Raw genomic sequence first — 16,576 nt, 5'->3', positions numbered from 1 at the left:
ATTAAGTGAATTCCCATTAATCTACTACAAACACTGGTTGTTGTTTTCTTCCTTTATTCAAAATTTATCGATGGAGAAAAACTATGTGAAATGTCTTTTTCAGCTAGTATAAATTTTGAATTCACTTGGTAATGTTTGTTTGAATCTGCCCATTGATGTTTAGGACTGCAATTGATCAGTCTCTCTTATCGGCATATATGCATACTATGCGTATTGCCTCCATATAGTTTTCATTCACAATTATTATAAGCAAAGATGGATGATGGCCAGCAGTGGAATCCAGGACGCGCGTTTTACTAATAAGAGATTGATCAATTACAGTCCTAAACATCAATGGGCAAATTCAAACAAACAATACCAAATGAATTTTAACTTCACCCCATCTCACAAGCGAGTGGCTATCAGGACTCAGTAGCTAAGTGTATAACGCGATGGCGTTTGAAGCGAATGGTACTGAGTTGGAGTCCCAGAGTGAACATCAACTCTGAGATGCAGGTACATTCAGCTGATGAGTCCCAAATAGGACGAAACGCGCGTCAAACTGGATTCCACTGCTAGCCATTATCCATCTTTGCCTGTAGTATAAACTTTGATTGATAAACTTCTAATCTGTCAATTATATTTTATCTTAATTATTCCTAGTTATGCTAAATAATTAATTTCATCTGATTTTTAATTGATATGTAAAAATTAAACAACTGTGTTGTCTTAATCCAATTAAACTATTCACAATCATATACCTAATATCATATGCAGAATTTCATCAAATGAAGAAGGATATAATACAATTATAGTTAAAGTTTCTGTTGTCATGGGAGAGAGTAATAAAGAATCAGGAACTCTTGAAATAATGTTTTTTTCGAATTATAATTGCTTGTATACTTATTGAATGACTGGACTGTTATATTTCGATATCTTCTTTATTGTAAGCTACTGAACTTAAGTGCTCTAGCACGAGGCTGATAGGCCGTGGTTTCGAATTTCGCGAGGCGAGGTCGTGGATGAGCACTGTTGAGGAGTCCCACAGTAGGACGAAACGGCCGTCTAGTGCTTCCAGGTTTTTCTTGGTGGTCTAGCTTCAATTGACTCACGCTTTCAACTATGAAAATACTAAATCTCCACAAAACCCCTTCTGATTCTGAAGGATGTATTATTTTTTTATACCCTTAGTATTGTTACTTAATGATGCCCCATTTGCTTTGTTCTCTGTCATTTATGACATAATTGTCTGTAAAAAATAACTTAATAATTGGGGTAGGTTGAAGTTTGATACCTTTTGCATACAAACCAATGAGTGCTTGTGATAAATAAATTGTGTACTTAAAATATAGATAATAGACGTTTGTCTGTTGTATCCTTTCATACGGAGTCATCACTTGGGATGGAAGGCCTGCATATTGGTAAACCAATTTGAATTGAAACTATCTTATTCTCAACTCAAAGTTAATCTCACCAGTCAAAGCGTTCGACTGGTCACAGTTTAAAATTTTAGGCTACAGACGAAATAAAACACATGAGCAGAAAAACCATAACAGGATTCTTACTGGAAACATTTCTCTAAACATCAATAAACTAACTGACTTTCCATTTGACAACTATCGAAAACCATGTTAACTAACTTAATGATACGAAGGTTAAACGCTCCCCCCTCCATGAATCTTGAAGATCTTGGATTCAATCCCCTGTGGGGATATGGATGTACACTGTCACAGCCAAACACTAAGAATACTCAGAAATAACACCATACATCATTTAACCGTTTATATCTTAAACTATAATTATTGAATAAAAAAGAAGTCAATATTTAATACGTGACGAATACTTCACTACTATTACGATTACTACTACTACTAATACGAATACTACTAACTAATAATAATAATGTCAAGTAGTCTGTCAATCGGTTTACGTTTTTTTCTTAATCCTTATTACAAACATACACGTCCACGTCCACACATGGACACATTGAATAAGAAGAAAAACCGTGAAAAACGTACACGCAAATGATGGTAGAAATCGAGAGAGAGAGAAAGAGAGGGGGGAAAGGGGGGGGGAATGAGCTCAACTGTGAAACAAATCATGATAGAACTAAAAAAAAGTTTGCATTACAAAATTCATTTCACTTTGTCAATAATTCTAACCTCTTATCAATCATAGTTAATCATTTATTTGTAAAAACAGGTCATGACCATTAAAAAAAAAGAAGATTAATTCAAGTGTATTGAATTGAAGAAGAAAAGTGTTTGTTTAACAAATTATTCTGTATAATAAAGTGATACGAATAAAGAAATAAAGAAGCCATGACAAACAATGGAAGCTATTTACGGGGATGTCACTTCACTTAAAACAAAGTTGTTGTTCCTATTTCAAGCCCCCAAATGCCCTGGTACGGCCAACAGTGAGGAGAGAACGCTCTCTCTCTCTCCGAATGATCTCACACGACCATGCGTATATAGCCTCTGTCAGCGAAGTCCTACTCACTGCCTTTTCACATCAAGGGTGTTGTTTACGAAATTGAGAGGACGAAAAGCGAATGTCCGGCAGAAGCTTTAACCGGGTTGGTGGACATAGAAAGTATACCTAGGGGAGTTGGAAAACCCTGATTCCAAACCAATAGTGTACATGGGCTCCAGTATCCTGAAGAACAAATGGCGTATGAATCAATTGTTGGTCACCGGCTACCATGGGACTGCATCTCCTCACGATGCTCAACTGCCTTGTGGGCTAGACCTTTAGATCAAAGGCTCCGTATGTGGCCCCACTAAGGAAACCACCTGCTTCAGTTTGAGCACTTGGGAAGTATCACAGTCCTCACACACATCGAATGAGATTTGTGCGGTGCATATGTAACTGGTGCTTTCTTGTACCAATATTTATGTGTTCAAATAAATAAATAAATAATAAATCGTATTTCAAACCTTTTACACTGTTGAAACGATTCGGATTGACTTGCCATTCACGGGTTTATTGCTTGGCATGCACCTGGCTTCGTGCTGGACTACATGTAAGCTGGCTTAGCGGTAAATATCATAGTCTGTAGCATTAACCATTAGTTCTATGCATTTGGGTAACCGATGTATGGGATTATTGGTGTACAACTTTGAGCGGTGGAGTACTTACATTTAGTTTTGTCACTAATGTATTCCATAAACCATAAGCTTTTGTTTGATGTGTGATTCATTGCCATGACCTTTTCTAGTCCGAAGCTAGTGTAATTTAAATGTAACCTTTGGTACTCTATTTGTTTAGCCTAATGTTTACTTTACACATAATTGTATTTGTCTAATTGTTTGTGCGAGGTGGTCGTCCTACTCATCAGCCCACACTTAACTAACTAATAACTAACCTATATACATATACGTTTCTCGCTCTAAATTGGCAAATGGAATTTTTTCAGCCTGAATGTCCGACGCTAAAACCCGATTGGTCGTAGAGAATATACCTATGGGAGTTGAAAACCCCTGATTCCAAACCAACGATGCACTTGGGATCCAGGATCTTGAGGGAACAGATAGGGTATGAACGTATTGTTGGTCACCGGCCACCATGGTACTGTATCTCCTAACGTTTCTCTACTGACTAATGAACTAGACCTTTAGGTCAAAGTTTCGGAGTGTAAACACCCTAAGCAAACCACTTGCTTCGGTATGGGCCCCTGTGCAATATCAAAGCCCTCACACAAATCGAATGATTTGTCTGGTGCATATATATTTAGTGCTTCCTTGTACCAATGTTCATGTATTTAAACAAATAAATAAATACTGTTGTAATTTGTGTCTTCTGGCTTGACTAATTCTTCATTCCGTTTTGAATGTTCATTTTAACTTCATTCATTGCGTAATGCATCTGTCGAATCATTACTTTTAATCAGCATTACCATTCACGAATTCATACTAGTTTTGCAAATAACGGATGATAAGAAGCCTTGAACAGTATAAACTGATGACTTGATTTTATTCTACAAATTGTTGTCATTCACCAGTCTCTACTTATTTCGTTCAAATTCGAAAGACATCAATATGATGGTATCGTTGTTTGTTTGAGTGTGTGTGTGTGTGTGGATGTAAGGGGGGGGGGAATAATAGAATTTTCAGAATGGATTTAAAAGAAGAAAGAAAAACTCGTAATACGTTTAACATATTAGAAATTACCTGAAAGTAGAATAGGATCTTTTGTTTCGTTTTTTCTCACTTGATCCGATTCACCAGTTAAAGAGCTTTCATCAATTTTCAAATCATTACATTGTATAACTATACCATCAGCTGGTAGGAGATCACCTAGTAAAAAAAATTGTTTGGGTATTGAAAAAGAAAATTATAAAAAAAACAGTATACGTAACTATTCTTAACGATAAATAATGGTTTTTTATTGAATAAGATAGATATAAGTGTAACCGCTTCTCTACTGTAACTCTTACCTTGATATACAGTGATCAAGCAAGGATATTATGGCAAAAACCGATCGAAATAGATTGGTTAAAATATTTGCTCCATTTAGGTTCTACAATAACAGGTATTTTCCGGAAGGGAAGCGGAAAAGAGGAAGGCCAAAGAACACATTACGCCGGGAAATAGAAGCAGATATGAAAAGGATGAATAACAACTGGAAAGAACAGGAAAGGATTGTCCAGGACAGAGTTGGATGGAGAATGCTGGTGAGCGGCCTATGCTCCTTCACGAGGGGTAACAGGTGTAAGTAAGTAAGTAATAACAGGTATTTGAGTTGGTGCGGTAAAACTAGGGGTAACAAACCGATGATCCGTATTGATGATGCTACTAGGGTATAACAGCTGTAAGATGTTTCCTACAAACAACTGGTGTCTCCACTCATGCTGTATTTTCACAACAAAAGCAAGTGGTTAGAAAAGGTTGACCGTAGAGTAGGTACACTTCATTTTGGTCGACGGATTTCTGTTGTCTACAGTAAGGCCTAAAAATTATGACGCTGATACACCGAAAACTTCTTGTAGAAGAGTCGTGTGCGATTGGTCTTAGGCACATTTATGTACGTAGGTATATTAGTTTATATATGTGTGTATTTATATGGGGGTCAAATTAGCACTTTTCTTGTTGTTTTTTTTATATATATTTGCTCTTGATAATCTTATAGAAAACCGACTGATCTTTAGCTATGATTGTGTACATTTCGCCATATATACAAGGTGTGATGGATTGGATTAACGAATTAATTCAGTAGTTCAGTTCGATTACCATAAGATGACTGCCGATACAGAAACGTAAATATGACGATATTAACGACTCACATTTACATACCGATACGGTAAAATAGAGAAGGTACGAAAAGGGTAGATATATGTTCTGTGCACAATAAAACAATAAATAGAACAAGACAGATTCCAGAAATAGACAGATAAAATTGGTTAATAAGACTTTCTTTACAAAGTGGAATACTGATTGAAATAGCTAAAAACTATGGACTAAAAAATTGTATTCTGCTTTATTTCATCAATCTAATGTATATGTATAGGGGTTAGGCGTTCGCGCACGAAACCGAAAGTCCTGGGTTCGAGTTCCGTGTGCGAGTTAATGTATGTGGACTGTTAAAGAGCCCCGTTAAAGGATTAAACGATCGTTCACTGCTTTCAGGTCTTTAATGGTGATCCAGTTTAGCTTGACTCGTGATTTCAAAGGTGAATATATTTATACTTTAGGTTAATGTACAAACCAAAAATTGATGATTGTTTAATATCGACATGAAAGACGCCATAAGAGTCAATGATTTATGCATATTTTTGTACATTGCACACACACACACAGATACTAGAATATTATCATTAAGAAGAGAGTGTGGGGAGTGGGGCCCGAAAAAAATAATAAACACCTATTCTTACCCTCTTTATATAGTAGGAAAAATGGGGAGAAATGAGAATTCTTTGAATTTACCCTCACATATATGAAACTATTCAAACTATGCAAACTATTTAATGATAGATTAACTTATTTTACAAGATTTTTATATCAAGATTAAGCAAATAATCAGTAAACCACGTATTTATAAGTAGTATTAGGGACATGCCGTTTGAGATGGTAAAGAAGATTTGTAACACAGGTGGGTGATTTTGATGTAGGTTTATTCTCTGAGCTAGATGGTTTGGTCGTGGAGCTTTCATCTAAGGTCAATAAGAACCAATCAACATCGAGGTGCACAGGACAAGCTGTGAATCACATGTGGAGAAATTTAAACACTTCACTTCTACCCGAAGTTTGTGCTGATAATGTCGTTCAGAAGAGCGATGAAAGCTCCACAACCAAACCATCTAGCTCAGAGAACAAACCTACATCAAAAACATGCCATTTGGTCATCAAGTTAATATGTTTAGCTTCAAAGTATGGGGTATATTTCTTTGACAAAAAACCATAGCTCAATCGAACTGTAAACAACAAGAAGAGTATTCTTTAAACATGTAACACCAAAAAGATCTGAAATCTAGAACCAGTCTCAAATCGTAGGTGTGCCCATTATTGAAATATAACTAACAAGTTTTCGTTACTTATACTTAATCGATATATATAATTCCCATTTGAACACTGAAAACACGAGGTTCAGGGAAGGGATCTCTTTTCAATGAATTTATTATCAGACTGTACAACCGTATGTATATATGGAATTTTTTCTAAAGTATTAATCCCATGAGAACATATAAACAAAGAATACATATGATGATGTAACACAAAAGATTACAATACTCGATTACGTAATGTAAGTAATAACAATAAAAGACAATATGCGCAAATAGAAAGCCTTATAAAATTAATAAGTTAACAACCGATTATAATATATATGGAGTAAGATAATAGAGGGATTGATTGATTTGTAATGCTATGATTAGGATTAATCTTTGTCCTTAGGTTTAAGATGAGAAGTTGATAGTTAAAGCTAATGATAAAAATGTACAGTTTAGGTTTCACAGTCAGTATTAGGATCTATAGTTTATAATTGAAGGAGTGACATCAAGTACTTAGCCTTAAACTCTAGATCTTAACACTTATTTTAAAAGCTAACCTCAACTTCAGGCTCTAGTCCTAACCTTAAATTCTAACCCTACCGCTAAATTCTGTATACTAATTCTAACCAAACACCAAACGCTACATTTAAACCCCAATTTAAGCTAAAACTCTATACAATAGTTGCTTCTTTTAGAAACTTTATTTCTCATAATCCAATCAACTGCCAGCAGTACCTCTGTTATTTCACTCATTTCATCATCCGTAGATGACATGTTCATTTGATGCATGCACAGTGACTTTGAGACAATTCGACCATTGACCATCGTTTTGTTCTTATGGTTCATATTACACTTTTATAGGGTCTTTATATACCGTTCTAACTGTAGGAAATCATGGGTAGAATACTTCGAGCAACTGTTGAATAGACTAACCCCACTAACCTCAACGGACATCGAAGCGGCACACATAAACCTTCCTAAAGATGTCACTCCACTAACGATCGAAGAAATCAGGATGGCCATCAGACAAATCAAGAGTGGGAAAGAGGCAGGACCTTACAATATAACAGCTGAAGCACTGAAGTCAGACATTGAAGTAACTGCAAACATACTTAACGTTCTATACAAGAAGATTTGAGAGGAGGAACAAGTGTAAAGTCGTGCATGGAGGACAGCTGACAGATGCATTTCAATTAAAGACTGGAGTCAGACAAAACTGTCTACCCTCGCTTTTTCTCTTTCATCTGTTGGTTGACTACATTATGAAGACTTCCACATTTGACGGAAAGCATAGAATTAGGTGAACAGCTTGGATGTAACTAGAGTATTTGGGCTTCACAGATGATCTATCCCTTCTATCCCATACACATCAACAACTGAAGGTTAAGACAGTTAGTGTAGCAGAAGTCGCTGCTCCAATAAGCTTCAACATACACAAGAGAGATAGCAAGATCCTCAAATACAACACATTAAGCACCAACTCAATCACACTTGGTGAAAAAACTCTGGAAGATGTGGAATCTTTCACGTAACCGAAGTTGAGATATTTAGACAAGATACAGACATTATTCAATTCGAATGACAGATACCACATCAACAGTAAAGAATATTAATATCATCAAAAAATATTATCATCTTTGCTGATCAATTGTCTCATTCATTAGTTGTCGATTGATCAAATTTACTAAAGTAAAAGGAGGTTTCAAATTATAGTTAGTTTTGGAAACACTTTTTGTCAAGTATCATTTTAAAGGTATTGTATTTTTCATAGTTGAAATCATGAGTCAATTGAAGCTAGACCACCATCGAAAACCTGGAAACACTGGACGGCCGTTTCGTCCTATTATGGAACTCCTCAGCAGTGCGCATCCACGATCCCGCACTCGCGAGATTCAAACTCAGGACCTACCAGTCTCGAGCCAGAACACTTAACCAATAGACCACTGAGCCGGCATCCAACGGTGTTAATATCTAACTTCAACCAATCCACGAAGTTTGAGCAACCGTTCACCAATTGTCTCCAGTGAGTTGTTATCTCACAACAGACTTGGTTGAACTCCACTGGACACTGCTTCCCACTAGAACTCCAGAACATGTATCTTGAAGTCAGTCACTAGTGAGCATATGATTATAATCAGAAGGGGTTTTGTGGAGATTTCAGTATATTGTATTTACTGAACTGACTGGTTCAACTAGGGAAACTTCAATTGTTAGCTGGTCGACAACATCATCAGTCTTTTACTTCGTAATGTAGAAGCTGACCTTTTGTTTGAAATTTTGTTTGTGATTGGTCTAATGGGGTACATGGGTCATGCTAGGTCATGCGAAGCTGATTCAGAAGGCGTGAAAAGATTGTATTTGATTATAATAGGATATTAATCGGGAATAAACCTAAGATAAGGTAAGCTGAGAAATTTCATGTTTCGTAAGTTTCGAGCATTTAAATTGACCTAACCAATTAATTCACTGGAATAATTCATAGAGCATGTACATATGCATACATACATACAAGTGGGCATCGATGACAAACCACACCTAATTGTGCTGTTTCCTGGTTTATTATGAGTAAGTTTCTTTTTATAAATGGAATGGTTGTGGCGGGAATTTCAACATTTGACCTTAATTAAACAAGAATAGTTAAGTCGCAGCTATTGGAGAAATACGTAGATTGAATTAACAATATGCACATGAGGCACCGCCCTAGATTATTTCAAGTACTGTGCAACTAATAAACATTAATTTCTTACATTATATGATTTAAATGTAAGGTTATACATACTACTGAATAAATATGAATAACAATAAACAGTGTGACATGTACTATCATCATGTTTGATGAAAACCAACTTAGATCATTTGAATCACAACATTGATCGACTACTGAGCAGAAGTAGTAGTAGTAATGTTGTGAATGAAGAAATGCAAAATCACACAGTGCCTTTGTAAATTATGAAAATCATACTTTGAACACATCATTTGCACATTTTCCTTCGGTTGTCTTTTACATACTCCATCATTCTTCCAGTTCTGCTGTTATCCCGATTTCTCTTTGTTTTCTTTCCCCTTTTCTTCATTTCAATCTTATAATGGTAAGGATTCCACTTCCAATTCCTACTACAAACTACTTATAGATGTCCGCAATAGTAGGGCAGTAACCAATATCAAAATGTTTAGTTATTAGTGTTTGGCGAATTTTATGGACAGAACTGCAATAAATGACAACTAGTATAAAAGAAACGATAGCATGGTGAATTGTGACTCATGTTAGTTAAGCACTCATCCTGTGTTTACTTTCGAATCTCAGACAACCAAGCAAATGTGTCCAGTATATATCTTAGTTACTAATACTCATTTAGTTGATAACAATTTGTGACCAAAAACTTTTCTCTTCAAATGTGATTAATTTGGTAGTAATGCTGATCCATTTACTATTTAGTCTATAATAAATCTCTTTGATCTTCCAAGTAATACGTTGAGTCTAAATAAGATGAACGTATTAACCTCTCACTTTACATATAAATTCAGCTATGAGCTACACTTCTTGCATATGAGGACTACTAGTGTTAACGATGTTGAGTTAAAGGGAAAAGAAAATCGGATATAACTGCTTAAATCACTGTCATTCATATCAATTGCTCGGTTTCCAATTCATATTGTTCATTATTTAATGGTTCATGAACAGCTTAATATTGACATTAAAAGCCGACCTACGTCAGACAGCCATAAAAAACCTGAGATCACTGAAAGCCGATTCATCCTAGCATGGAGCTCCTCAGAAGCCAGTGACCACATGATAATTGTCGATTCCCCGTTATGGGACTGTGGATCCGCACTTCTAAGATCCATACTAGGATGAAACGGCTGTCCTGTGTTCTCAAGTTGATGGTCGTCTAACTTGGAACAATTCATGATCTCAACAAAATATTCAACAATCTCCACAACCACACAATGAAAAGTTTCGTAATCTGATAAATAACCAACTTACCATATTTCACTTGACATACATCACCAACAACAATCTCTTTTACAGGAATTTGTTTAGTATCACCTTTACGTATAACAAAAAATGTATGCTCTGATTCAATTTTATTTTGTAAACCACGAAATTGTCGTTCTTTTTGCCAATCATTCAATGCTACAACAAATACAACGACAAATACAGCAATTAAAATAGCTAGACCTTCAATCCAACCAGCTTGTCCTTCTGATTCATCAAATGTTGGTGCTTGTCCATCTAAAGAGAACAATAAGACAAGAAAAGAAAATTGATAGAGGACTTATTATAGGTATATAAATCAAACAATGCTGATATATTTACAAGTTTGCATCGCCCGATGTAGTTCATTTCAATAGTCGATAACTTTACAGACTGATGCTGTACGTCTTGGTTAGGACTATACTGCGTTCACTTTCCACACATATTAGGTGAAGTTAATCAATACTGTTCATGCTGTTGAGTTCTGTTCAGCTTTGTCACAGACAATATACTTTTATTTGACTTATTTTGACTTCGCTTCTTCATTGTTGATTTCTTTTGTTTTTTGCCGATACTATAAAGTGTAACAATGTGCATTTATATACATTCTTTGATGGTATATTCTACACTGATATCAGGATTAGACTTCTAAATTGAGTCATCATGGAACGGTTTGTCAGCGTGAATAAAATCACTCGGCTTCCAACCATTAGTTTATATATTTAGGCCCCAGTTCACTAACCTCTCCTTGATCAGTCAGATACTCTTAACAGTACCCGCACACAAAGAATAGCTCAAATCCGAGTACATAAGCATGACTAGCAATAATATTAATATCATTGTTATTATTAGAACAAGATTAGTACTAAAAAACAGATTTTCTCACTCCAAAAAATAAACATTGAAAAGTATGGTAAGCCAACTTAATGATGTTGATGATGAGATTGAAGATGACTAGGCTATCATTGAAAACTGGGAAGCACTGGGCTATTATCCCGTCTTAGTGTGGAAATGTGCATCCACGACATGACCACGGGGGTTCGGAGCCACAACATTTGATCTTGAGCGCAAACGCTTAACCTCTAGATCACTAAACTGGCATCTGTCGCGGTACATACTTAACTTCAATCGATTTTCGAATATTGTGCGACCATCTTTCATTGCCTGAAATGGATAATTGTGTCATACCCGACATGGCTGAACTCCGTTGGTCAAAGAGTTTCAGTAGAACTCCAGGAGTTCCTTCGTGAAGCTATTCAATAATGAGCGCAGGATCATTATTAGTACTTAGGGTATAGAAACAACTGTCAAGTGCTTTCTAGATTTTAATAGTGGTCTAGTTAAGATTAGTTTTTAATTTAGAAACTATGAAAATTCTACAGTCTCTAAAAGACCCTATACTAATGTCGTTCACATTATTATTACCAGTATTGCGTAATAAAACTGACATACCAAACACTAAACAAATACACAAACACAATCCTTAGTTTCATACTCATACTTTTTCTCATATGGATTATATTTCTTTTGATTACTGTCCTCATTGTAACGTCGGATGACATTCTTTGTAAAGTGATAACAACTTAGATACAAATGAAAAGATTAAATATATGACCGATTTGAACACAAACACTAAGTTTGGTTCTAGGTAGAGAGACTTTCTGGGAAGTGAGTGGTTGACGAGAGCCTAATTAACTACATCTAACAATGATTCATAGTTAAACATGTAATAAAATTTTTAGTTTTGATTCAACACACACTGATTTCAATTGGTGTGCCACTGAAAACCAGAGAACATTTGATAGCTGTCTCATTTAAGTGTGGGACTTTTCAGTAATATGGATCCATAAGCCCATTAGGGGTCGAACCCAAAACAGATAGGGCTCCCTGTTATCTTAAATGAGATCAATCTGCAGCGAATACTATCTGAAAATTAAGTTATTCTCTAGAAAACCTCTTCAAATAAATAAAAAAGAACTCATTAGTGATTAAGAATAAGAGGATGAATAAAGCGTTTGATGCCAGATGGTTAGAAGTGACCAGGAACAAGATCCCTGTCAGATTTAAGTTTCATGGTTAAATAACACATACAATCAATAATCTTAGCAAGAACTATTGCACTCTTCTTATTATATTCAAAAACTAGGGTTACTTCCTATCATAACCATAAAGAATCTAGAAATAAGCTTTCCAGAGATACAATCAAAATATTCACATACTCATCTAGCATTCATCAATATCATGCTGTTTACGTTTTATTATTATTATTCTATTGACAGATTATTAATAAACATGTTTATTAAATACAATAATATCTCAGCGGTAGTTAAATTAACAAGAGTACTGCATGATGCATCCTCTTAACATTAAGGTTAAATAGGTTACTGTATGGTTGAAGATAGATTTTATTGAAAAATGTCAATAAATAAAGCACTCTAAGGATTATCGCTAATAGTAATGATGATAATAATTAGGTAATGTCACAATTGATTGATCACTGGGTGGTGATCAATGTCATGCGTGTCAAGTCCTTCTCAGTGCTGATCGAATGCTATCGATCAAGTTGCAATGTGCCCACTAGTCTAGGTGGCTCGACACTGTGTGCACTATGTTGAGATAAGATGGTGGTTGGAGGTGGTCAACAGGAAACCCTGGACCCGGGTTTCGTGCTACTTGGTACTCGTCAGCAATGTGTACCTGTAATCTTGAGGGAACTGGTGCTTCCTGACGGATTCAATCCCGTGTGACTCAGCTTCACAGTCAGAGACGTTACCACTGAGCTACTCGGGCCGCGACCGACCTCCTGTAGGACTGAGATGTAATCACAATTGATTAATCACTGGGTGGTGATCAATGCCATGTATTGGTCTTGTTTCATACGAGAACAAATTCTTTCACTCACTGTAAAACCTTAAAATCACAGAAGGCAAAGTAAATTACATGACTTTGATCTATAACTTGTGTGGTTATATATAAACAGTATAATAAGATCTAGCGGAATATAATGAGTGTATATATATATTTGTGCCATTGTAACTGATTCTAAGCCATTTCATACAATATATCAAAAAACTGGCAATAATAGTTGTATACCCTACAACCAGATAGATTCGACTTATCAAGATGAAGCATACTAACAGTAGATAATTTCATAAACTGATGCCATATCTTCATATGATCCGCCTTAGTTTTCTTTCAACTTACTTTTACTCCAGCTAAAATTGTATGTTATGGTTAAATTGATACCTAACACATGTTTCAGCCAACTCAATCAAAAATGAAATCTACGACTAGAAAGTACATTAGGAACTTTAATGCTTATCAAATGTTCAATCTGAAGAGTAGTCAAGCCAAGTTTCCGATTTGCTTATGATCACTGCATATATACAATAAGAAGCCAATGAAGGAAGAACTTTATTATTACTAAACATTTAGACTACAGGATTTTAATTGAACTTCTTTATGGTTAAAATGATTAATCATTAAGTCGAGAACTTAAACTCACCCTTCAAATGGTTTGGTTCAAACAGTATAGTAATATATCTACACCTCTTTTTAACAAACAATGTAACTTAAAACTGAATACATATTAATCTATACTTTGATAAGTGAATTATACATTAGATAGCTTAAAAGTATCATATTCGCTCAACAGTTCTAGGATTATAGGTTCAGTTTATTCTGCCCTGATACGGCTAAGAGTGAGGAGAGTACGCTCTCCCTTCTCAAATCCTCTCACATGGCTAAACGTATGCAGCCTCTGCCAAGGAAGTCATACTCACTGCATTCTCACAGTGTCAGAGTGTTGTTTACGAAAGTGAGAGGACGAAAAGCGAATGTCCGGAGCTTTAACCGGGTTGGTGGACACGGAAAGTCCATCCAGGGGAGTTGGAAAACCCTCATTCCAAACCAATGGTGCACATGGGCTGGCTCCAGTATCCTGAAGGAACAAATGGCGTATGAATCAATTGTTGGTCACCGGATACCATGGGACTGCATCTCATCACGATGCTCCACTGCCTTATGGATCAAACTTTTGGGTCAAAGGCTCCGGGTGTGACCCTTTAGGAAAACCACCTGCTTCAGTTTAGGCACCCTAGAAGTGTCACAGCCGTCACACAAATAAAATAAGATTTGCGCAGCGCCCCCTTGTACCAATATTTATGTGTTTAAATAAATAAATAAATTTCACTGGTGGATTTGTTGATTTTCAATGGTTGATTAACTAATTTATAGGATTTTTTTTTCGGGTCATTGTTATGCATCAATTGGTTGTACTCAGTCCATAGTGAAATGAAAAAAAATAGTAACGTTGTAAAAGGATGAAGAGTATTCATGCGTAAACCAATAAATTAATAATAATAATTTTTCGTTCATTTTTAAGCTATTTTTAAGTGTAACACTGATTTGTTAGATTAACCATTGCAACATACAGAGTAATGGGATAGTTGTTAGATCTTCTATAGTAGTAGTACATTATTTATTTAACTATTAAAACATATAAATATTGGTACAAAGGGGCACCAGATATATATATACGCCACACAAATCTCATTTGATTAGTGTGAGGACTGTGATACTACCCAAGTGCCCAAACCGAAGCAAGTGGTTTTCTTAGGAGGCCACGTCTGGAACCTTTGACCTAACGGTTTGATCCACAAGACAGTGGAGCAATGTGAAGAGATGTAGTCCCATAGTAGCCGGTGATCAACGATTGATTCATACACCATTTGTTCCTTCAGGATACTAGAGCCGATGGTATGTAATCAGGGTTTTCCAACTCTCCTATATGGACTTTCCGTATTCACCAACCCGGTTGTAGCGCCGGACATTCTTTTTTCGTCCTCTCCATTTTGTAAACAACATCCCCGCCACTATGAGAAGGCAGTGAGTATGACTTCCTTGGCAGAGGCTGCATACGTGTAGCCATGTGAGAGCATTTGGAGAGGGAGAGCGTGTTTTGTGCATGAAGATGAATTACTTAAACATTGTCACACGTAAGACATGAAATGAATATGTCTCTAGTCAAGTTGCCAGATTACACACCACCATATAAAGAGATTATAGGGTAAAAGGAAAGTAAATAGCCTCAAAAGGAACAAATGAAATCAAAGAATCCAAAACTAAGAAGAATAATAGTCAAGTTTATTTTTAGAGAAAGATTGATATTAAATGAAACTGAGCTTCTGTGATTGATTTACACCATGTCACTAACTAACATTTTTAATCATAAATTGCGGAGTCATGCAAGGATTCACATCAGAAATGACGAACTTATGAGCATGAATAAAAACAGCAATCAATGACTTCTTTTGTCGATAAGACATTTTGATAACTCCCTTCTCTTAGAATTCTTTCAGCTTACTACTACTATGCTAGTTGATATTAAATATCCGGGTAGATAGTGAATAAATTTGTAATTAACATTACAGCTTGTTGGACATCAGTTTGTATAGATGAACACTTATCAGTAACTATAGCTTAAGTGTAAACGATGTCACCTACAAACTATCATGTAAAATAGTTGTTCTTTATAGTTATCATTATGAACTGATCATATCTTAACAATTAATGAAGTCAATAAAGCAGTGGACAGTTGTTTCGCCCTATTCTGAGACTGGTCAACAGGGCGCACTTTCACAAATTCACTATATTAGCAATAATAATCATTCACTCACTAGTGAATAATTGAGAGAGGTAATTCCTAGGCGTTTTAAGGATACACTGTGACCAAGGACAGTTAAATATGTAAACCACTGGATATCTGGCTCAGTGACCTACAAGTTAGGAGGTTGTGGATATGAATTGCTGAAGAGTCCTACACTAACATGAAATAGCTGTCCAATGTTTGGTTTAACTACGACCAATTTATGATTTTAACTATAAAATTGAACCATATCCACAAACCTTCCTACTACATACTAATTGTTGTAGTTGTTATAAGCATTAAGGTTGTTAATAGTCATTTTCCATGTGTAAACCCTAATCAACTACGACCTTAATGGATGGGAACAATGTAATTTTTTTATAAAGAATAACACAAAAGACCAATTCGCCTTTTTGTTAACAAAAAGAATCTACAATAGATTTCTTTTAAGCACAAGTACATTGTAAACATACTTACGTACAGATCC

General features: G+C 35.7%; 1 protein-coding gene across 1 annotated transcript in view; it reads right to left on the bottom strand.

Annotated features, from left to right (window-relative positions):
• The window catches only part of Smp_199210 (plasma membrane calcium-transporting atpase,putative), a gene marked incomplete at its 3' end in the record, with an annotated part of 132,983 nt that overhangs the window by 50,666 nt on the left and 65,741 nt on the right, over positions 1–16,576 (bottom strand). The window contains exons 3-5 of the mRNA XM_018791499.1: positions 10,452–10,700; positions 4,152–4,277; positions 3,121–3,237 (exon numbers count right to left, since the gene is read on the bottom strand). Of these exons, the coding sequence (XP_018647329.1) occupies positions 3,121–3,237; positions 4,152–4,277; positions 10,452–10,700 (492 nt within the window). The remainder of the gene's footprint in view (positions 1–3,120; positions 3,238–4,151; positions 4,278–10,451; positions 10,701–16,576) is intronic.

This window comes from Schistosoma mansoni (genome assembly GCF_000237925.1).
Source record: "Schistosoma mansoni, WGS project CABG00000000 data, supercontig 0230, strain Puerto Rico, whole genome shotgun sequence".
Classification (NCBI taxonomy): domain Eukaryota; kingdom Metazoa; phylum Platyhelminthes; class Trematoda; order Strigeidida; family Schistosomatidae; genus Schistosoma; species Schistosoma mansoni.
This window is presented reverse-complemented; position numbering and strand designations above follow the sequence as displayed.